Here is a 23665-nt window from a genome sequence, read left to right on the forward strand (position 1 = left end):
GGGGGGCGCAAGGTGGCACTGGCCCTGGGCGGGGCGGCGAGCTCCGGCGGGCCGAGCGGCAGGAGCTCCTGGACGCGGCTCGCTGAGACGGGGGTTAGCGGCATGGTAAGCCCCTCTGAGCTGGGCACCCCCCCAGCCCTGACCCCTAGCTCCGAGCCCAGCCCCCTGAGCCGGGCACCCCCCGACCCCATCTCCCCCCAGCCCTGACCCCCAGCTCCGAGCCCAGCCCCTCTGAGGTGGGCACCCCCCGACCCCATCCCTCCACAGCCCTGACCCCTAGCTCCTAGTCCAGCCCCTCTGAACCAGACACCCCCCGAGCCCAGCCCCCCACAGCCCTGACCCCCAGCTCTGAGCCCAGCCCCTTTGAGCCAGGCACCCCCCAAGCCCAGGCCCCACAGCCCTGACCCCCAGCTCCAAGCCCAGCCCCTTTGAGCTGGGCACCCCCTGACCCCATCCCCCCACAGCCCTGACCCCCAGCTCCGAGCCCAGCCCCTCTGAGCCGGGCACCCCCCGACCCAGAGCCCAGCTCCCCACCCAGCCCTGGGCAACAGCAGCGCCACCCCCAGGCAGTGACAGCCCATTGGCACCAACCATCATCATCACCCAGCGACAGCCCATTATGTAATTGCAAATGTATACATACCATTAAAGCATTTAATGTTTTTAAATAATGTATTTTGTGTATTTTCGAATGATTAAAAATTAATTTTTGAATGTATTTCACTAGTTAGTTTTTACATTTCCAAATACATGTTACTATAGTATTGCAACTTTTTTTTATGGAAGGGGCCCCCGAAATTGCTTTGCCCCAGGCCCCCTGAATCCTCTGGGTGGCCCTGAGTTCTATTTACCTAAGTAAGTGGTCAAATTTTCTGCAGAGCTCTGCACATTGGTCAGTATGTTGGGTGCAGCTGAGCTCTTTTACAAATCTGGCCCCAACTGTTGATGTTGAGCACTTGAAAATCTATCCCTTAGCGTAAAAGCTCCTGGGGCATCTTCCTCTGCTTGCCGTATAGCCTCAAGCACACTTCACTGATCAGCAAATAAGCATCATTTCCAGACAGGGAGCTGCAGCTGCTCAGCACCTCTGAAAATCAGGCCCAAGATACCAGAAGTTACCCCAAAACTGAGGCACCTAGAAATCAGTGGCCACTTTTGAGAGTACACACAGTATTTCCAAACTCCCCCCGCCCCTCCTATTTGTGAATCACAATCTCTAGCCTACCCAGCTTCTTCATTTGGCATCACGTCCCTCCCCACCTCATTTCCATATTTTTATTGATTTCAAAGACAAAGTGAATAAATGCTGTTCCTATGGCAATATTTATCTCGACACCATTACAATGCCTATTCCACTTGATCAATCAACTCCACGAGATGCCCTGCTTCATTCACTGTGCACCATATAAGCCTCTTGTCTCATATTCAAAAATGGCAAACGAGGTTTTGCTCACATTTAAAAAAAACGCAAGAACTTTGGGCTGAGATCAAGTCTGGAAAATGCAGCCTGATGGTGAAAGTCATAGGCTAGAATGAAAACAATGGAATAGGGCCTACACTGAGCAGTCACTGCCAGTGCCTCTAGAGTACATACTCAGAGTATACACCTGCTTTTCTCAAGGCAGTGTGCAACGAGAAGTGAACAATTAACAAGTTCACAGGTTTGCATAAGAGGACTCACTAGTTTGCAGGTCCTGTGATACGTTGCCAGGGCCATTCCAGTCTTGTTTCCCCATCCTGCTACTATAAAGACTAGACTCAGGGAGAGACTGAGAAACACTGACTCCATCTCAACAGCAACGGTCCTGCAAAGAGAGAAACCAAAGATAAAGACACATTTGAAAGATCTGCTCTGCTTTTTTCCCCTTCATTCATGATTATTTTTTGGCACACCAAAGGATTTCCCAGGAAACATAAGACAAGACAATCTCTGCCTCCCAAACCTTCTTACACGGACCCAGGATTTTAGGTCCTCTGTCAGCCCAAGATCAGACTTGGGCTCTAAACATTTTCTCGGCAGCACTTCCCTCACACTGTGGTGTTGGATCCACTGCCCTTACCAGGCCTAGCTATACAGTGTGGGACTAATGCCCCACTGGAGCACCCTTTGCACCATGGCATAGGGATGACACTGGAGATGTGGGTGGAGCACATTGGGCTTCAGTGGCTCTCAGTTGACTTAACAGTTCCTAGAGGGCTATTACAAGACAGCATAACATGCCTCTGGGGGGCAAACTCTGCCCCAGGCTCCAGCTAGGGAGTGAAGCCACTTGTGTCCCCCCCTTTCCCAGTGTGTCCAGTGCTGTTCCAATGCACTGGGGAAGTGGTCCCTTGGAGTTTGAGTCCTATACAGGAAAACCTGCACTGGAGGCATCTTCTGGCCCCAACTTTATCAATTACTCTGAAGTTTATTGCAACAAGATGGGCTCTGTTGCACAGTCCAGACCCTGGGGTAAGAATAGGGCAGGTTAATGTTGTGGTTCTGTAGTCCAATTCTAAGCCACTCAGGAGGCTCTCTAATGCTAATAGAGAGGTAACCTCACACTCATTTACACTGAGATCCAGTGGCTAGGGCACTCTACTGGGACTCAGGGCCTGTGACCTGGGGCAAGTCATTTTACCTCTCTGTGACTCTGTTTCCTTTCCCACCCTTTGTCTATCACACCTATTAACATGATAATCAACAGTATTTAGGCACCTAACTCCCACTGAAATCAACTGAAGTAAGGAGCCTAAATGCCTTTGAGGATCTGAGGTTGAAGTCTTTGGAGCAGGGACAGTTTCTCACTGTGTGTCTGTGCAGCACCAAGCACAACGGGACCCTGAGCTCAGCTGGGGCTGTTGGCACTGGTGTAATATACAGAACACAAATTCATACACAGTTTAATAGAGGAGTAGACAATGTGTGTAGAAATATGCTACATTTTAATGCTAGGATGTGAAAATCCTTTTTAAAGGAACATCAGCATCTAATTGAATAGCTATTTGCCCACATCGATTAACTGACATGTTTCATAAAGAAGTTTCCCTCTATATTATAAGTTGCAAATCCCATGCATTAAGTGTTCTCTTTATGTGTCTTACCAGCAAACAAGGGGTTTGATTTTTTAGCCATGCTGAGCACCCACAACTCCAACAGAAACCAAGCCCTGAACTCCCCTGAAGATCCAGTCCTAAATTAAGGTTCCAGTGATGGAGACCAATGGAACTTGCTGCTTTTCCATCAAGTGAAATCAGATAATAATGGCAATTTATGGCATCAGAGTTTATAACATTTGCACGCAGGAGAATGATAAACCTAAGGCAACCATGCCGGGAGACCTTGATTACACTACTCACAATTCGCACTCTATGAGCAGTGTTTTCAAACCTGTGAACTAAAGAAATGGAAGAGTCTTTCTGGCAGCTGAAGTGGCTAGATCTAGAGTCTTGGGCACACCTGGGGCAATTTTCAGATTTTTTTTAATTTTTGTTTTTACCACCAGCCAAACCACCACTAAATCACAGATTCAAACAGTATAAAGCCAATGTCTTATCAAAGAGATCGCTTACTGCGTCTCCCTGGGGGTTCCCCACTCTTCTTTCTATATTTCCTCTGGGACAGATCCTCAGCTGGTGTAGCTCAGTATAGCTCCACTGAAGCCATTTGCAGCAATTGAGGATCTGGCCCTCCATGCCTCGAGCGGTGCAGAAATAACCACCGGAACAGATGCGGTATTGAAACCTAAAACAGACCAACCTTGATGCATCTTTATTTCAGCCTTTTCCAGCGTCCTTGTTTCCTTCACACTGATTTTTCTACCGTATTTCACCTTTATCAAACGTTTCAATGCATTTTAACCTCAAACTCTTTCCCTTTTCAGGGGGTTCTCTTTTCTGACTCAGCCTTTCTCCCGCAGCCGACGTGTTTGCCCTCTCCCAAGCTGTCTGCCCAGCATTAACTGTCTTCCCTCCATCTCTCTCCCGGCTTGCCCTGTTGGGATGGGGGCCAAAGTGCAGCAAACACGGGTGGTGGTGAGCGTTCCAAAGGGAGACCATGAGAGAGAGCGAACTTCAGGGCGTTGCCTCCCCGACGCTGGCACAGTCCTGATCACCACTGAGGACACTGCGCTCTAGAAAGAGTTTTCTGCACGCAGGCAGCACATCGCCGCATACAATGCTTGGAAACGCTCCACGCTCCCAGAGCTCAGACGCACACACGCAGTAAACCGTGGGTGCCATGGCTGTCGTAACGACCGACCACCCACCTGGGAGTTTCTTTCTGACCGTTGCCCTCCCCTGCACCCACCCCTGAACTTTATCTCGGACAGGGCGAAGCGCAGAGCCCAGTTTTGGGGGTTACTCACCGGTCGGGGCAGCGTGCACAGATCGCGGGCACTCATGCTGCACACAGCCGCCCTCCTGCTCTCTCTCAGCTGCTTCACAAAAGGCAACGTTAGCTGCAGCCCTTTTTTTTCTTTTCTTTCTTCCTCTCACTTAGCATCAGGTTAATTTAGATCTTGCGGAAGGAACTAACGGAAACGGCAGTCACATGGATTGCAAAGTTAGCTGCAAGCCACTCTGCTTACTGATATCAGCACTTACCCAAGGGTCATGCACATGCAAGTCAATTAAAAACAAGAAGGAACCAGGATTGGGGGGAGGGGAGGAACTAGCCGAGGTCCAGGCTATGAAGCCATTAGCTGAACTCCTGTTAATTGCTCTAGGACCTCTTCTGGGGACAGACTGTATGAGTGGTCTGACTCTGCTATGACTAGGGCAGGGGTAGGCAACCTATGGCATGCGTGCCGAAGGCGGCACGCGAGCTGATTTTCAGTGGCACACACACTGCCTGGGTCCTGGCCACCGGTCCGGGGGGCTCTGCATTTTAATTTAATTTTAAATGAAGCTTCTTAAACATTTTAAAAACCTTATTTACTTTACATACAACAATAGTTTACTTATATATTATAGACTTTAGAAAGAGACCTTCTAAAAACGTTAAAATGTATTACTGGCACGTGAAACCTTAAATCAGAGTGAATAAATGAAGACTCGGCACACCGCTTCTGAAAGGTTGCCGACCCCTGGACTAGGGTGACCAGATGTCCCGATTTTATAGGGACAGTCCCGATTTTGGGGGCTTTTTCTTATATAGGCTCCTATTACCCCCCACCCCTTGTCCTGATCTTTTACACTTGCTATCTGCTCACACTAGCTCTGACATTTGTATCAGGGCTTCTCTGTTTGAACAAGGGAGCAAAGACAGCACAGTTTCAGTCTGATCAGACAAACTGGAGCCCATTTTAAAGCTATCCCACTACAAGAACCTGCAGGCTATATACAGAATGACACACAACATTCCCATATTCTGCAGTGCTCAGAGGTTACCCCCTCTCCCTGATTCCAATGTAACCTTCCTCTTAATGTTGTGATGACCATCTTTCTGGCTGAGGAATATTCTCTGCAGAGCCAATCAATACCGCTCCTCAGGTAGGCTAACTCAAGGATCACTATCAAACTATGGGGAGCAGTCCCTTCACGAGGGACCCAATCCAACTCCCACTGAAGTTAAAGGGAGTCTTTTTCCATTCATTCCAACAGGATATGAACCCGGCCTCTAACAGTCTTAGCCGTTGAGCTTGGGAGCAAAAGACCAGGACCTGGAATCAAATCTGCACCTCCTGCATGGTTGTGTTACACCAAGCCAATGGGCCAGCTCAGAGCCTCATTTAAAGAGTTCTAAAAGCAAGTCCTAGGAATTATGTTATAAAGACGATCCCATGTACCCAAATTCTGCCCCCAAAGACCAAGGTTTCTATAGCATTGAGCATGGCAGCTGGAAATTCTGTGGCAGCTTCATTTAAATATTAAAAATGGAATTTTTTATGGAATTCAGTACGAAAATGCTAATACCATCAGTGCAGCATTCCCCATGTTACTTTCTTTGATATTAAATTATATTTATTTTAAGCCATCCTCACATTTTAAATTTTCAGTGTTCTGCAGAGCTTTGTATTAACTTCTGCCATGCAATGAAACTCATTGGGAGTGATGGGAGATTGGGCTGCAGCATAAAGAAAATTGGAGCTTTTGGCAGAGGAGGCAGTTTGGGATTATGAGATAAGCACATTAGTTGTGTGCTTTCTGCAAAAACAATCAGTACAGAAAAAGTTAACAGTGCTCACCTTATGTTGGCATCATTAGGTTTCAGAGCTAACCCTTCAGTGGGGTAATGGGAAAGTTTGCAACACTCTCAAAGATAGCTTCAGGCTGGCTGCAGAATCAGGAAAACAGCACTGCAGTAGCTACAGCCAGCTCATGTTTTTAAGGCTCTCTGCAACAATTAGGGTTAGAAACAATTTTTTTAAAATAAAAAAGGAGATTCTGGAGCAGAATTCTGCAGCAAGGGGTGTAATGTATGTTGTCATGGAATACAGGGGCCCTTGTTATAAATATCTGCAATGTAGTGATGGTGAAGGCCATCTTCAGCTCATTCCTCACATAGAACAAACGGAAGACTTATTAACTACACTCTCTGCCATGCATTTTAATGCATTTTTAATCAATCAAGTAGTTCTACACTGCAATGAAGCATAAAGCAAATCTCTAGCAGTTTAGGACAAAAGAAAGCAGAGAAAGAAAATGAGCCTTACTGCTCCCTTTCCCACTTGCTCTCCTCTTCCATAAATAAGTCCTGTGACGGAATATACTGGTGTGTTCACACCCTCTACACATTGTAATAATTTTTGCACAAGACATGTTTTGTGAGGTGGTATTTAAAAACTCATAACTTGCTGATAAATAATATCATGGCAAAATGCATGTAGCAGCATTATATATGAAGTTATAAAAGCAAGCTGAAATCATGACTAAGGCTATGTCTACACTACAGACCTTACAGTGGCACAGCTGTTCTGCTGCAGCTGCGCTGCTGTAAGGTCTGTAGTGTAACTACTCTATGCCGGCAGGAGAGAGCTCTCCCATCTGCATAATTAGCCCACTCCCAATGAGCTGCAGTGGCTATGTTGTCGAGAGATGCTCTCTAGCCGACATAGCGCTGTCCACACCGTCACTTTTGTTGCTGACACTTATGTCGTTCGGGTGTGTGTTTTTTTCACACCCTGCCCGACAAAAGTGCTAGTGTTGACATAGCCTAAAAGTAGGTTTTCCAGAGAAGTCAGAGGAGTGGCCAAACCAGTTCCTCAGAGACAAAGGGCAAACTGAGGCCTCAACCAGGTGCGAACAAGGCTGATGGACAATTACCTGCTAAGCAGCCATTCTTTGGCAGGAAAGGAGGCAGGGCAAAAAAATCTACATCTTCACAAAGAGTTCCCTTCCATGTAGACTCCCTGTGGCCTTGCTTCCAGCGGGAAATGCTTCTCAAAGTGGGACAGGACTAAGAAGGGGCAAAGACCCCAAGGTACACCACCCTCGCCCGCCCCCGCCCATTGCATTCACTGTACCTGAAGCGACAAAGGCAGCATTCGTCGGACTCTGAGAGAAGGGGTCCTGACCTAAGAAGTTTGGTCAGTGAGACAGCTGAAAGTACGTGATGAGAAAACTGCTTTGAATTTAACACAGTTTGTTAAGTTAGACACTAGTAAGTGTTTTAGCTTTATTTTTCTTGTAATCATTTCTGATTTTTATGCCTCATTACTTGTACTCACTAAAATCTCCTTTGTAATTAATAAACTAATTTTACTGTTTTATCTAATCCAATGTATTTAAATTGAAGTGTCTAAATATCTATTTGAAATAATAAATTGGCATATTTATTGGACAATTGGAAAAAGGCAAATATGGTGCCCATCTTTAAAAAGGGAAGGAGGAGAACCCGGGGAACTACAGACCGGTCAGCCTCACCTCAGTCCCTAGAAAAATCATGGAGCAGGTCCCCAAGGAAACCATTTTGAAGCACTTGGAGGACAGGAAGGTGATCAGGAACAGTCAACATGGATTCATCAAGGACAAGTCTTGCCTGACCAAGCTGATTGCCTTCTATGACAAGATAACTGGTTCTGTGGATATGGGGAAAGCAGTTGATGTGATATATCTTGACTTTAGCAAATCTTTCTATACGGTCTCCTACAATATTCTTGCCAGCAAGTTTAAAAAGTACGGATTGGATGAATGAACTATAAGGTGGTGTAGTAGATGGAGGGGTGCCACACCGGCTCACTAAATTGCAGACAGTCTAACCTCAGGTCCCTTTACGCAAGGGCTGAGCGGCTCTCAGTTCAGAAGCTCAGGCCCTTAGGCCGGGGCTGAGCGCTAACTAACAGTCTAAGCAGGCCCAGGCCCTGGGTCAGGGCGGGGCATAAGCAGTCACGGCTCAAGCCCTTTGGGGCAGGGGTTGAGCAAACAAGCAGTGAAGGGGCCCAGGCCCTGGGTCAGGGCGGGGCACAAGCAGTCACAGCTCAAGCCCTTTGGGGCAGGGGTTGAGCAAACAAGCAGGTAAGGGGCCCAGGTTCCTACCTGAGCGTTGGGTGAGGGGGAAGCCTGCCACCCGTGAGTGGGGGTGGCAGGGGGGGACGCAGGCCCACCCACTCCACTGCGTCCCAGCCCGGGGCCCTAGCAGCGATTACTGTCGCTGCCGGTCAGTGGGGTATCCTGACCGAAACACACTGACATCGGCTCACAGGCCTCTGCAGCCTGACCGGGGTCGGCTACCCCCGGGCTACTTCCTTGTTCCCCCTCGGGGCTTACCTCGGCGGCGATGCTGGGTTCGGGCCAGTCCAGCAGCATCGGCTCCTCGGGTGCGGGGCTTGGGGGCCGGTCCGGCAGCTCTTCTCCAGGATAGCTGGCACAGGGCAGACTTGACTCCTCCTCGGGGCAGCTGGTCCGGGGCAAGCTGGGCCAGTCCTCCTCAGGATAGCTGGCACGGGGCAGGCTGGGCCAGTCCTCCTCGGGGTAACCGGTCCGGGGCAGGCTGGGCCAGTCCTCCTCGGGGTAACGGGTCCGGGGCAGGCTGGGCCAGTCCTCCTCGGGGTAACGGGTCCGGGGCAGGCTGGGCCAGTCCTCCTCGGGGTACCTGGCGAGAGGGAGGCTTGACCGGCGCGGGCCGTTAGCAGGCGGCTCGCGGCCTGCGGCTGTCTCCCAAGTGGGAGCTCGGCCCGGGACGTCTGCTCTCTCTGGCGGTCTGGTTCTCACTGAGCTCTGCTGGCGGTCTTTTCTACTTCCGGGTCGGGGCCGTGACCTCGAAGGGGCGGGCCCCGGACCCGGTGGCTCCGCCCACGCTGGGCTTGGAGGGAGCTCGGCCCTGTCGGAGACGGAGGGGTGCCACACCGACTCACTACAGGTGGATAAAAAGCTGGCTAGATTGTTGGGCTCAACGGGTAGTGATCAACGGCTCGATGTCTAGTTGGCAGCCGGTATCAAGCGTAGTGCCCTAGGGGTTGGTCCTGGGGCCGGTTTTGTTCAATATCTTTATTAATGATCTAGAGGATGGTGTGGACTGCATCCTCAGCAAGTTTGCAGATGACACTAAACTGGGAGGAGTAGTAGATACGCTGGAGGGTAGGGATAGGATACAGAGGGACAAATTAGAGGATTGGGCCAAAAGAAATCTGATGAGGTTCAACAAGGACTAGTGCAGAGTCCTGCACTTGGGACGGAAGAATCCCATGCACTGCTACAGGCTGGGGACTGACTGGCTAAGCAGCAGTTCTGCAGAAAAGGACCTGGGGATTACAGTGGATGAGAAGCTGAATTTGATTCAGCAATGTGCCCTTGTTGCCAAAAAGGCTAACGGCATATTGGGCTGCATTAGTAGGAGCATTGCCAGCAGATTGAGGGAAGTGATTATTCCCCTCTATTCGGCACTGGTGAGGCCACATCTGGAGTATTGCATGCAGTTTTTGGCCCCCTACTGCAGAAAGGATGTGGACAAATTGGAGAGAGTCCAGTGGAGGGCAACGAAAATGATCATGGGGGCTGGGGCACATGACTTACAAGGAGAGGCTGAGGGAACTGGGCTTGTTTAGTCTGCAGAAGAGAAAAGTGAGGGGGAATTTGATAACAGCCTTCAACTACCTGAAGGGGGGTTCCAAAGAGGATGGAGCTTGGCTGTTATCAGTGGTGGAAGATGACAGAACAAGGAGCAATTGTCTCAAATTGCAGTGGGGGAGGTCTAGGTTGGATATTAGGAAACACTATTTCACTAGGAGGGTGGTGAAGCACTGAAATGGGTTACCTAGGGAGGTGGTGGAATCTCCATCCTTAGAGGTTTTTAAGGCCTACCTTGACAAAGCTCTGGCTGGGATGATTTAGTTGGTGTTGGTCCTGCTCCAATGACCTCCTGTGGTCTCTTCCAACCCTAATCTTCTATGATTCCTTTTAAAGAAATAACAGATCTAATATAACCTATATTGTCCAGGAGAAGACTGGGCAGTACAGGACATACATCTCTGGGGGGAAATCTAAGACTGGGTGGGTGTTGAGGTCACCCTGCAGTGTAACCAAGGCTGGTGAGAGCCAGGGTACAGCTGGCAGGCTGCAGTTACACAGAGACATTCAGGGTGTGCTTGTGTAACCCACATACCTCCTGGGTGTGGTGTTCTGTCCCATCTGGTGGCACTGAGACCACTTAGAGAGAGAGATTAATGAGTCTGCTCTACAACCTTAGCTAATAGGCATATGGCTTTTAGCTCGTGCAGTAGAGGCTCATGCATTTAGCTCCAAAGGTCCCAGATTCAATCCCGACAACCGGGGTCTGTAGGTGTTACAAGTGGGGGCTCGTCCAGGATTTTAACTGGGAAGTCGCTGAAGCTCGGGACATGCTTCCTCAGCTAGGGGAAGTATGTAACCCACACACCTCTTGGGTGTGGTGTTCTGTCCCATCTAGTGGCACCGAGACCACTTAGAGAGAGAGATTAATGAGTCTGCTCCACAGCCTTAGCTACTAGCCCTCTGGCTTTTAGCTCATGCAGTAGAGGCTCATGCATTTAACTCCAGAGGTCCCAGATTTGATCCTGCCCGCCGATGACCAGGGTCTATCAGTGTTACACTTGCATGCTGGCAAGCTGTTTGTGAGCGGCCCAGATGGGAGCACTGTAAGGCATCCAAGGTTGCAGGGCAGGGGTGAAATAGCTGCTCACTGGTCTGGATTGTACCTTGGGTCTGTCAAAAGTGCTGCCAATGGGCTTAAGCCAGAGCATGTGTCTAAGTTGGGGGGGAGTTGTTTGTTTTATTGCCTTTACTCTGAATTTTGTTTCTTTTTTGGTATAAGTCAGGTCCCTTCTGTCATTTTAGCACAGTGTTCTGTGGTTTCATTTCCTTCATTTTCAAGGAAGTTTTAAGAACAGAAATCAAGAAGGAAAAGAGACACTCATCTGTTGTCTAAAGTACCAGAGGTTGTGATAGAGGCCTCAGTGCTGGGCAAAGACCATGGGCTGCTCTGAGTTACACAAGGGCTGAACAGGGTTGAAAACTAGTCATAGTCTGCTTTTGATGTGCTCCACACTCAAGTTCTTTGGGGCTTTCACATCTTCTGAGCTACCAGAATTCTAGCTTAAAACAGATCAGGAAACCACAACCCCAATAGATAGTGGAGTTTGAATTTCCTGGCATACATCCCAGTGATCACACTGTGGTGAGGTACCCACCAAGACCGCTGAGTAGGAGGTAGATAGGCTGGTAAAACTGCAACAGAAAGTGTCTGGATGAGAAGCAGCCCCTTGTTTGCTGATTAGCAGGCCTCAATGTGTTATTTTCTTTCCTGTGTGGAACATGATTTCTTCTAAAGTGGAACCTCTGGTAGTAAGGGTCACCCATAGTTCAAGTAGCTGCTGCAAAAAAAGCAGATCAGCATCTCCCCAAGTAAGTAAGAGCTAGATGCATAGAAATGTTTATCGACAAGCCACATCTACTCACAAATTGACTTCAGTACTGAGAACAGTGTAATCCATGAGAAGTCCAACAGAACAGCACAAGAGCCTTCAGAATATGCAAAACATTATGGGCATGTCTCGAGGTTCTAGTTGGCAACTGGCTGTGAATAGAGTCCACTGGAAAAACAAAGCTGAAGGAATAAGAGAACTGAGAGCTCCATGAGCAGGGGGTTGGACTAGATGACCTCCTGAGGTCTCTGCCAACCCTAATCTTCTATGATTCTATGATACTGAAGATCCTGGGACATTTCAGAGACAAAGAAAAAGGATTTTAAAGCAGCATCTCATTAGACTTGAGATAAATTGTTTTTAGTTACTGGAAATGCTGTGTAGTTCCAACAGTACCCATTGTAGGCCCCTACTTTCATGTTTGATTCCAGCTCAAAGACAGATGTCAGGTTGGATCTGGTTGGCCACACAATACTTCGCGTTGGGGCCACTTATCTTGTGGTCTAAAATCTCAGCTTTCATTTAAAAACATGTTTTCTAGCCCTTACGGTTGTAAAGAAAACCTTCAAAATGTGATCCAAGTGTTACTTGATGCAGTGATATCTACCAGAGTCTGCAGACAGCCTGGAACAATTTTTCTGAAAACCTGAAATCTCTCATACCTCAATAGGATGCTCACTCAGAAACCAAACACTGATCGTTTTAATGTCAGTATTGTTAACTACTTTACTACTGAGATCCAAGCCTGCAAGAAAGAGGAACAATCATTATGAAGATCTGCACATCTACTGTATTATCTTATCTTGGCATCATGAGGAGGCCAAGTTTGTGACATAGGCAGAGTTTGGGAAACTACCATCACCTATTTTTTCCCCATCTTAATTCTGATCCAAAGTAAATTTGACCAAAACTCAGCAATTTTGAGTTACTATAGAGGGGGGAAAGGCTTTTTCTGTCAAAAACTATATTAAATATATTCACCATCATTTGCATGTTTTGAAACATCCATATGAAAAAAAAAATCAAAGTTGGTCTTCAACTTATCTACATCACATATTTTTATTTACTACTGACTGATATATACTGTATAGGTAATGTAAGCAAATTAATATTTCTGTAATTAACCTTTGTATTTAATGTTTTTCACTTTGAGCTATCTTTTATAGGAAAAATAGCATAACTTATTATAATGCATGGTAAAACTCATCACTTTACATTCCAACAATAAGCCTATCTTAGGGTCCTATATTGCTGCCCATCACCATAGTATCTGAGCACTAAGGAAAGGAGATTATTTATAAAATACTTCTACTCATGATAAAATAGTTTTATGGAGTCATATTATAAGTAATACTATTAAGAGATATATCTTAAAAAGAAACCAAAGTTCCACCATTTTTCCAAAGCTGGAAACACTTCTAATCACAGGTGCCAGATGTATTTTAAAATGAAGCATGGATTTAAATATACTTTCTCTAAACCATATTCCCATACAATCAAATTTAACAAGAAGTCGTTCATTAGCTAAGAGAAAACAGTTAAAACTAGACCTAAATAATGGCTTGATTTTAAGTTAGAGTTCTGGTACTGTTCTCCCTCCTGGCTGAATGTCTCAGGATCCTTATTTGCTACCTTGTTCTTTTTTATCTTGTCCGTTTACTAAATGGGAGTCCAAGTCCCCAAAATTAAAGATCCTGCAAAGACTTTCATGTTTAAAGTTAAGCAAGTGTGTAAGTCTTTGCAAGATCAGGGACTTGTCAGTTTATCTGGAGCTTTACAGGGAACAGGGATACGGTACCTTAATTCCCTCTCCAAGAAAAACTTATTTAATTGCCTAAACTGAGCTCTATCAATGCCAGCTACTTCAGAATGTCTTTTTTCCCCGGCTGCAGCCAGAATTCTCTCTTTGTTCATCTATCCAACAGCGCTTTTTCCTTGCTCCAAGCCTCTTTGCTGAACGTGTGCTAATACTTCTACGCCTATCCAGAGTGGAACTTTGTGCTACAAATGTCTCCAGTTTCAGAGCTTTCAGGGATCCCCAATATTCAGAGTGTTCTAAATCTGGGCTAACTGCTCCAGTGATTTCAATCTATGATCAGTTTTAAGCATTGCTTCACCAATGCAGCCTGAACAGGGACCACAGTGGCCATCTTGTCCTATGACTGCATCTCTGTTCACATGCAGCTAGATTGACCCTGTTACACCTATTTTATTGTCCATGTTTTTCCCCCCATTAATACAACAAATCTCAATGTTTACAGAGGAGAAAATGCTGTGTGTGTTCAGTTTTGCTTCTGGAGCTTCCAGCAACTCATGGATCAATAGTTCTTTCTTCTGAGGGGTTTGCCATTGGGAAAAACTACAGTCCAAGGTCTGAAGGTCAAGGTTTAAAGAAGTCATTAATTCTTTACCTTCCTATTTAACGTGCATTTCTACTCTGAAAAGTGCTTATTGCTGCTCTATGTATATTCAGTCACACCTGCTGGCTTGAGTAAAAAAAAAAAAAATTCCTTCACTCTTTATCTGCCTTTTGTCTTTTTTTAAGATTATTACTTTGCAGCAGGGATTGCATCTTCCCATGTTTGTATAGCCCCTAACCAAATGAGCTATAAGCTGTCAATCATTTAATAATAACGTACTGCTTTTCACTCCCATCAGCCCTGCACACCTAAGAGCATGAAATAGGTTCTATCCTTTCTTGTGCATCATTATAGTTGTTTACTTCCTTTCTACATTAACACCTTGGCACACCTACTGAAGGCAATGGGAACGCATGGGCCATCACTGATGGTATAATTTTACCCACAGAACTGTTTTTTTTAATTGACAGTGTACAAGCAGCAAAAAATCCAAGATGAGTTTGCAGTTGGGAAAAAATACGGTTGGGCTCCATTGTGATGTTGCACTCCATATGCTTTATGGAAATATGCTTATGACATAACTGGAATAAGCTTTACACTATAAAGCTTATACAGGGTAAACTCAAATTGTTCACCCTCTGTAACACTGATAGAGAGGTATGCACAGCTGTTTGCCCCACCCCCAGGTATTAATACATACTCTGGGTTAAGTAATAAATAAAAAGTGATTTTATTAAATACAGAAAGTAGGATTTAAGTGGTTTCAAGTAGTAACAGACAGAACAAAGTGAATTACCAAGCAAAATAAAATAAAACACGCAAATCTATGTCTAATCAAACTGAATACAGATAATCTCACCCTTAGAGATGCTTCAGTAAGTTTTTTCCTCAAACTGGACACCTTCCAGGCCTGGGCACAATTCTTTCCCCTGGTACAGCTCTTGTTCCAGCTCAGGTGGTAGCTAGGGGATTCCTCATGATGGCTTCCCCTTTGTTCTGTTTCACCCATTTATATATCTTTTGCATAAGGTGGGAATCCTTTGTCCCTATCTGGGTTCCCACCCCCTCCTTCTCAATGGAAAGACACCAGGTTAAAGATGGATTCCAGTTCAGGTGACATGATCACATGTCACTGTAAGACTTCAAGCCTTCATTCCTCCCAGCCTGACTCACAGGAAGGCTTGCCTGCAAACAGAGCCATCCACAGTCAATTGTCCTGGTTGATGGGAGCCATCAAGATTCCAAATCACCATTAACGGCCCACACTTTGCATAATTACAATAGGCCCTCCGAGTTATATTTCATATTTCTAGTTTCAGATACAAGAGTGATACATTTATACAAATAGGATGACCACACTCAGTAGATTATAAGCTTTGTAATGATACCTTACAAGAGACCTTTTGCATGAAGTATATTCCAGTTACATTATATTCACACATTAGCATATATTTATAAAATCATATAGAGTGGAACGTCACAGTCGGGACCCACAGAGACAAAAGACTCCCACCTTGTGACAAAGCTATAAAAAGGGGGTGGAGCAGGACAAAGGGGGAGGAGTCATGAGAAAACCCCTGCTAACCACCTGAGATGTCTGCTGGAACTAACAGAAGACTGTACCAGGGGGAAGGATTGGGCCTAGACTAGGAAGGAGTCTAGTCTGTGAAAGAAGCTTATTGGAACATCTTTGAGGGTGAGATATTACCTGTAATCAGTTTCTTAATGTATTAGGCTTAGACTTGCGTGTTTTTTTTATTTTGCTTGGTGACTTACTTTGGTCTGTCTGTTATTACTTGAAACCACTTAAACCCTACTTTTTATACTTAATAAAATCACTTTTGTTTATTAATAAACCCAGAGAAAGTGATTAATACCTGGGGGAGCAAACAGCTGTACATATCTCTCTATCTGTGATATAGAGGGCGGACAGTTTATGGATTTACCATGTATAAGCTTTATAGAGAGTAAAACAAATTTAATTTGGGGTTTGGATCCCATTGGGAGGTGGGTGTCTGGGTGCTGGAGACAGGTAACCTGCTGAGATATTTCTAGTTAAAACCTGCAGCTTTGGGGGCGTGGCTCAGACCCTGGGTCTGTGTTTCAGCAGGCTAGCGTGTCTGGCTCAACAAGACAAGGTTCTGGAGGCCAAGCTGGCAGGGGAAATGGGCTCAGAAGTAATTTCAGCACATCAGGTGACAGTCCCAAGTGGGTCTCTGACTGAACCAGTCATATCCATACAGAGCAAACTTGATCTGGGATCACAGAGACAGACAGAGCCCCACAATACCATTTTTACAGTCACTTCTCAGACTAGATTCACCCTTTAACCCTTCAAGTCTTACCATATAAAAGCAGCAAGAGTTCCACAAGGAGATCAGAAGGAAGTCAGATTTAGGTCTTAGTAGAAAGCAAAACCAAACTTCTAGGACCACAGCAGCATTCGGGTGTGTGCTGGTCAGTGGCTTAGCCACATCTGCTTTACCGACTGATGTGAAAAGGCTAGGTATACCGCTTTGCAGGGTCCAGCGACTCAGTAGCTCCCTCCCTGCCTGGGAGACTCAGAAGAGGGCAGTGCTACCTCAGTGACATCTTTCCTTCCTTTTTCCAAGAACACAAATTGAAATGTAAATGAGGAGGAAGTGGGTCAGGGAGGAGATATCCACAGAGGTGACATCATTTCCTTCCCCATAAATATACCCGACCCATGTGGAATTTTTCCAAGTTAGATAATGCTGCCCCTGCTAGTGTTCACTTACTCATCCTTTCCCCATCACACCGTTGGCAGCGGGAGCTGTAGGGCCAGCCATCAACAGAGTAGCCCCTGTAAGTCCAGCCACAGGCTGGAAGGAGGAAGAGTGGTCAGCAATCATAGAATCATAGAAGATTAGAATTGGAAGAGACCTCAGGAAGTCATCTAGTCCAACCCCCATCTCAAAGCAGGACCAACCCCAACTAAATCATCCCAATCAGTGCAGAGGCACAAGGGAATCCCCTGGTTCTATCGGATGAAGCTCCCACTTTTCTCAGAAAGGCAAATCCCATTCCCTTAACATAAGAATGTGACAAATTGAGATGAATTTCCTGCCCCATTTGTTGTATGTAACAGAACTAGATAGCCCAGAATTTCAAACATTAAATGTATTAACCATGTCTTACATTCCTATATTAACGGAAAGCTAAGTATTTGCACTTCCTTATAACTTGTGAACCAAAGTAAGGTGTACTGGAAGTTTAGATGTTCTAATCTAGACAGCTGTTAGTAATTCATTTTTATATGAATACATAAGTTTTTAAAGGTACAAGATAGAAAAGAATACACTCTCTCCTTCCTGGTCTATCCAGAGTTGAGGAAAAATTCACAGGTAATCTGCTGCATCCTATATTTTGGTCTCTGGGTGCATGCATCTACACTAGAAAATTTTTGATCAATTTTCCAGAAGTGGTGAAAGTGCTAGTATAGACAGAGTTCGGGCATTTTTACCACTGTGATCTAAAGCTGCTCAGCGCAGCTTTTCACAACAGTGGTAACAACTCCTGAACCCCGTTTATGTTAGCATTTATGCTAGTGCAGGAACACATCGTTAATTTTTCTAATGTAAAATTTGCAAAGCTCTGGATACTAAAATATCAAGAATCAAAATGTAATGACAAGTCAGTGTTGCTGACATCATTCAGCAATGCAAGTGTGGCAAAATAGCAATTCCCATCTGCAGAGTCACATATACCTTTTTCCTGCACTTGGAGCTTGTCTACCTGGGGAAACTGACTAGGATAGCTATAGCAGAATAGCTCCCTGTGTGGACACTCTTATTCCAAAATAAGAGTGCCTTTTTCCCGTTTTGCTTAATTCATGAAGCAGAACAGTTTATTCTGGTCATCTTTCCCATATACACCAGTCCTTAGTTCTCACTTCTCTTTAGGAGAAGAGAGTCATTAATGCTAAGGGAAGTGAAAGTATTATAGCGAGTCCTCCCACAGACCTATATACATCCCAAGCAACCTATCCACTTTGGCCAAGATGGCCAACCATATGGCTACACATTGTGTCAGACAAATAGGATTTTATGGTGGATTAAAAATCAAGTTATTAGAATAGGTTGAGAAAGTAAGTTAGATGTGCTCAATCTCTAAAGCCCTCCTTTGCCCCAGCACTTCCACCTCTGGCAGTCAGCATCACACCCTCTCACACGCTGCTTTGAAATCAACTTCCACAGAGTCAAGATAAGCCAATCTACTATTTTTTAAATGGATGAACTTGAGGCACCATATTTTATTTGACGCACTCTTTATCATAACAAAAATGGCCAGAAATACCAGTCACCCTGTGAACTTCTGCAATTTCCCCCTCTTCTTTTTTTAAAGCAGTATGACATGGCCCCTGTAGTGTCTTGGAGAGCCAGCCACTGACGTCATACCTGAAAGATGATCAAAACAAAGCTGTTACTTGTTTTGGTTCTAGTGTCTATTTTTCACTTAGCCATGGAGTAGTGAATAGTTAACATATGCAAATGGCAGAAGAAAAAGTAGAGAACTCAAACAGCCACACTGATCAAAAATACATCCAAAATGAGATGATGTGGTCTGCTGGATAGTGCTCAGAGAAGAGCGGCAACCTAATCTGTCAGTCAATAGACATCACATCCCAGGAACACTGTAAGATCTGGCTAGATTATGTTCAGAATTGAAGGCAAAGCAAGAACCAGGATGTAGCATAGTTTTACATTTAACAGCGAACCACTCTCAGATTTCATACTACCCTGTTTCTCTCTAGTTAATATTTAATCTGGCTCTACATTGGGAATTATTGCTTTTAAATATTTTTTTCTAGTGTAAAACAAAATTAAATCCTCAACCAAAAGAAAGCTATAATTTAGCAGGCTACAAAGCACCATAATTTAGCTCTAAACTCCACTCAGATGCGACATTATGACTGGTGTCAAACACTTATAGATTAAAGTGAAGTTATCATTCTCTGCAACCCAGAGTGTAAAAGGAAGGGAAAAAAATCATTGTGAAGAAGGAACGAGTGTAGCGGTACATGCCACATTACACTGGTTAAGCTTTGAGGTTGGCTTTGGTGAATGCTTCATGGTTTCTTCCCCTCCTCCCCACAGCTCCGGCTTCTTAGCCTTCTCTGATCTGTTTGGTAACTTGCTGCCCTCTGCTGTTGGAACTAGACTAAACTGAAAATGGGTTTGATCAGCACAGCATTCAGTCCACAATACAAAAAACATACTAGCCAATATTAATTTTAGCATATACATATTTATCTAGAGCTTTTTTTTAAAAATGAAAAATCAGATACAGCAACTTTTTGAAGGGGGTGGATCTTTAAGCCTTTGTTTTACAAGCAGCCATATGCCATTTACTTCAGTTAGGCAGGTCTGACCAGGCAATAGGAAATTTTCTTCACTTGTATCTGATAATGCAGACCTACAAACTCCCTAATATTTCAGTCCATTTGGGTGACTCTCAGCAGAAGCTGTAAGCAGTGACATGAACAAATGGGTACCAGACAGAAGCCACTAAATACATTCACTTTGGAGAGCAAATCCTGATTTCACTCACTTCACTACCAGTGTTCCCTCTGATTTTTCCCACGCATGTGTGGAATGAATTTTATGTGCACCAATATGGAGGTGACATGTCCACATCACCTCCATATTGGTGCACATAACAAAATTCATGTGGTGGGGTGGGGCCAAGGTTCGGAGTGTGGGAGGGGGCTCAGGGCTGGGGTATGGGGGTTGAGGGGTCTGGCTGGGGTGCAGGCTCTTGGGTGGGGCCAGGGCTGAGGGGCCCGGGGCGTAGGCAGAGGCTTGGGGTGAGGGGGTGAGGGCTTTGGCTGGGGTTGTGGGCTCTGGGGTGGAGCCAGGGAAGAGGGGTTTGAGGTGCAGGCTGCCCCAGGGCTACAGAAGGGAGAAAGGACTCCCCCCAGCTCTCTCTCCCCACAGCAGCTCCTGGGCTGGGGGGCAGGGGAGGCACCTGTCCCTGCCATGGCAGCTCCGGGCCTGGGGCTGCAGGACAGGCGCCTTTCCCCCAGCCGCAGCAGGTCTAAGCAGGGCTAGGTTGGGGCCCGGGGAGGGGCGCCTCTCCCCAGTCGCGGCAGGTCTGGGCCGGGCTGGGTTGGGGCACCTCTCCCTCAGTTATGGCTGGTCTGGGGCCGGTGGGGAGAGGCATCTCACCTGCCTGAGCACCTGTGCAGTGCTTAATAGGCTGCTGCGCAGCCATGCAGCTTAGAGGGAACTTAGTTCACCACCAACTTCAGCAGATACACAACTGTGCTCTCAAGATGCCTGAGGTTTTTTTGGGAGGTGAAATATATGTGCTCTCCCATTCTGGGTCCAAAATAAATCTTTGCTCCCCATGTCACTGAGCAGGTTTTATTTTGTGTAAATAAGCCTCACCAATTAATTTGGGGACCAATCAACTACTGTGTCTCAGGAACCTCTTAGTACCAACTGGCAATGGGCACAGAGGGGCTGTATAGGGGTTACAGGGATTTCCTAGGTCAGGTACGTACATTCTAGTTCACCAAAAATGTCAAGTGAGGTCTCAGATAAAAGCTGGTGTCACACTGATCATCAATATAATTGCAAAATGCATGTATGGATGATGCATAAGGAGTTATGTATATACACTGAAAATTATGTTTTAAAGGCTGTGTTTAGGGATTTGTCACCAGGAAAGATGAAAAACAGGTTTTCTGGCACACAACAAATGTCTAGATAGATGGTTGTTTACAAGAAAATTAAGTATTGTATAATTCACAATGGGTCTCCCTCTCACCAGTCTGAACTGAATGCTAATGAAGGACTGTGAAAACGTCAGAGAGAAAAAGTAACAGGAAAAGCAAGCAAGAGGATGGGACACATCAAAGGCTGGCTCAAGCATATTTGGGGGACAAAGACACCCTGTCATCCTCCACCTGGGAAGTAAACGGACAGTGAGTTTACTTCATGAAAGAAGCGTCTCACCTGGCTTTGCTGAAAATGCTGGAGAGAAAATTGGATGAGAAGTTTCTTTAGAGAAGAGTATAATTTGTTAGTTAAGTTTAGTCTCTAGAAAGCAGGTTATGATTTTGTTTTATATGTAACCATTTGTTTTCAGTATTCTTACTCACGATCACTTGAATCTCTGTTCTTTGATGATAAACGAATTCTTGTTTTCACTTGTTATCTAAGTGCTGTGGAGTTAAGCAAAGTGGTGATCCTGAGTTCAGTTTCCTAGCTGATGTGCACCTTTCCTTTGGGAACAACAGGCCTGGTAATTCTATGAGTGTTCTGTGGGTAACACTACAAGGATTTAGGGGTTGGTGTGTGTCTTTCACTAACCTGTACAGAGACAGAGGCCTGGCAGGCAGCACTTGTGCTGCCAGAGGCTGGTAGTTTCAGGGAACTGATCCACAGCAGGCACAGACAAGCTTTCCTCATGACAAGGGCAGGTGGTGGTGAGATGCCTCACAACCCTGGGAGCAGAACAACTGTAACTAACAGAGGTTAGGATATTTTAAACAGTCAAGAATGACTTCTTTAAACTTCAGCCTACAAATCCATGGGACTGTGATTTGAGTAGAAATATTGGTGGGAAAAATATTCATTACCATCTCAGATTACACCAAGAAGTTCATTTCACATTGTTACCAATTTAGATATAAATCTAGATCTATGGCTGGCCATTCTTTACCAAACTGTAGAATGCCAACAAAACAAAATCATAACCATCTTCAAGAGTTTGAGCACTCCTTATTGTGGCAATGCCTGAATTCTAGTGTTCTTAAGTATGCACTCTGTTCCTAGTTTAATTGTTTATTTTCATTGAAGAAGTATTGTTGCATTTTTTTTATAAATTCAATAAATGCATTTTCTAAAAACTTGTCTTGAAAACTAAACTCAGGTATTGCTCAACCCATAAATGGTGTAACCATGCCAGGCAATGAATAACAAAAATCAAACTAAAACACATGTTCTTGGATTACGGAGTGTGCATTATCCACAATTACTCCCTGGTCTCCTAGTAGGAGCACAAGTCATCTCTGACTCTGTCCCTTGACCACTTGGACCATTTTGAAGGCACACCCTCTCTAGCCGCCCATAACTTTGAGTTCCTGCTCTCATCCACCATCCAGGTTTTCTCACTTAATCTCACAGATGTGCAAAATACAATAGGCACTTACCACACAAGGTACATAATGATGAGAAATATACAGGCTTTTCATAAAGCACCACCATTTCCCATTCAGCCTTCCAAAAGCATACTTCCCTGACATTCTGAAACTACTCAGAGTTAAATCTCTCCTTTCTCTTGTCCAAGCATCCAGCATAAGACGTCAGAAGCCAGGGAAGAGATGGTAAACTGAGTCTCCCAGAATGAAACGAGGAATCTTAACTTTGTTAATGTCCACGGGGTTCTAAGGAGCGAACGTTCCCTTGCTCATTCCAGCAACCAGGCATGAGTTTCTAAATATCTTTGCATCATGGACCTTTCCAGACCCTCCCACAGCAATACCGGTGAATCTTCCACAGTGATCCCATGCAGCACAATGAAGAAACACCTTTTCCTATTGATAAAATCTTTGGTTTGTAGCAAAGCACAAGATAAGATGAGACCATATATACATGTCATCTGTTAGTTGTTTTAAAATCCTTTTTTCTCTAATGCTTTCTGCCAACTGCTAAATAAAAACACTTTGTTTTAAGAAGGCTGTTGATCACTATCACTGGTCACAGTTCTCACTGGGAGGAAATGCAGGTGACTGAAACCCAGTCAGATCTGCAGGGTGATATACAGTTATTACACACAGTACACTGTTGCCAGATCCTAGTCTAGAGTAGAAGAATCATGTGATTCCACCCTAAGACAACTATGGGCAAGAGGTCCAAGAAAGAAGCCAGAAAGCAAATAGAGGTGCAGCTATCCCTGCAACTGTGACAGTAAGGCAGAAGTTGAATTTCATTTGACCAAACTCTCCCCTTTACAGTCATGGAGAATTTTGTTTTTTGAACATTTTCTTTTAGTCTCAATTCATACATGTCAGCAAAGAGGGGCTTGTTTAAGTGAAATAAATCCTACTCAACCAAGCTTCAGGAACATTCATTCAAATAAATGTGTAAAAATTATTTTCCTATTTTTAATCAACTCAGATAATTTCCTCCTTTTTTAAAAAAATGCATTTAACTATAAAAATACTGCATAAAGAGAATGCCAGGTTAAGAATGATTAGCTGCACAAAATTCAGGAAATTCAGAGCAAAGGTTCCTGCAGCAACATTAACTTTGCACCCTTGGGGATAAGGGTTAACAAGAAATTATCCTACTGCATGATCATACAATGCTACATACAATATGAGCAGACAAAGTGGCAAATTCAACATTGCTACAGGAAAAAATGGACTCTCTCATGCAATTCAAAATATTGGTGTTGCATTAATCCCCCCCCCCCCGCCCACCCCTTTTTAATTATACCAACTGATTTTAATGGGAC

The 23665-nt window shown here is 45.1% G+C and overlaps 1 protein-coding gene across 1 annotated transcript in view; it reads right to left on the bottom strand.

The window, feature by feature from the left end:
- The window catches only part of NRROS (negative regulator of reactive oxygen species), a 5874-nt gene extending 4085 nt beyond the window's left edge, over positions 1-1789 (bottom strand). Inside the window, exon 1 of the mRNA XM_024211944.2 lies at positions 1682-1789. Within this exon, the coding sequence (XP_024067712.1) occupies positions 1682-1789 (108 nt within the window). The remainder of the gene's footprint in view (positions 1-1681) is intronic.
- Positions 1790-23665: the final 21876 nt, after the last annotated feature.

The sequence above is a fragment of the Terrapene carolina genome, unplaced genomic scaffold, assembly GCF_002925995.2.
Source record: "Terrapene carolina triunguis isolate 2854851 unplaced genomic scaffold, T_m_triunguis-2.0 Scaffold837, whole genome shotgun sequence".
Lineage (NCBI taxonomy): Eukaryota > Metazoa > Chordata > Testudines > Emydidae > Terrapene > Terrapene triunguis.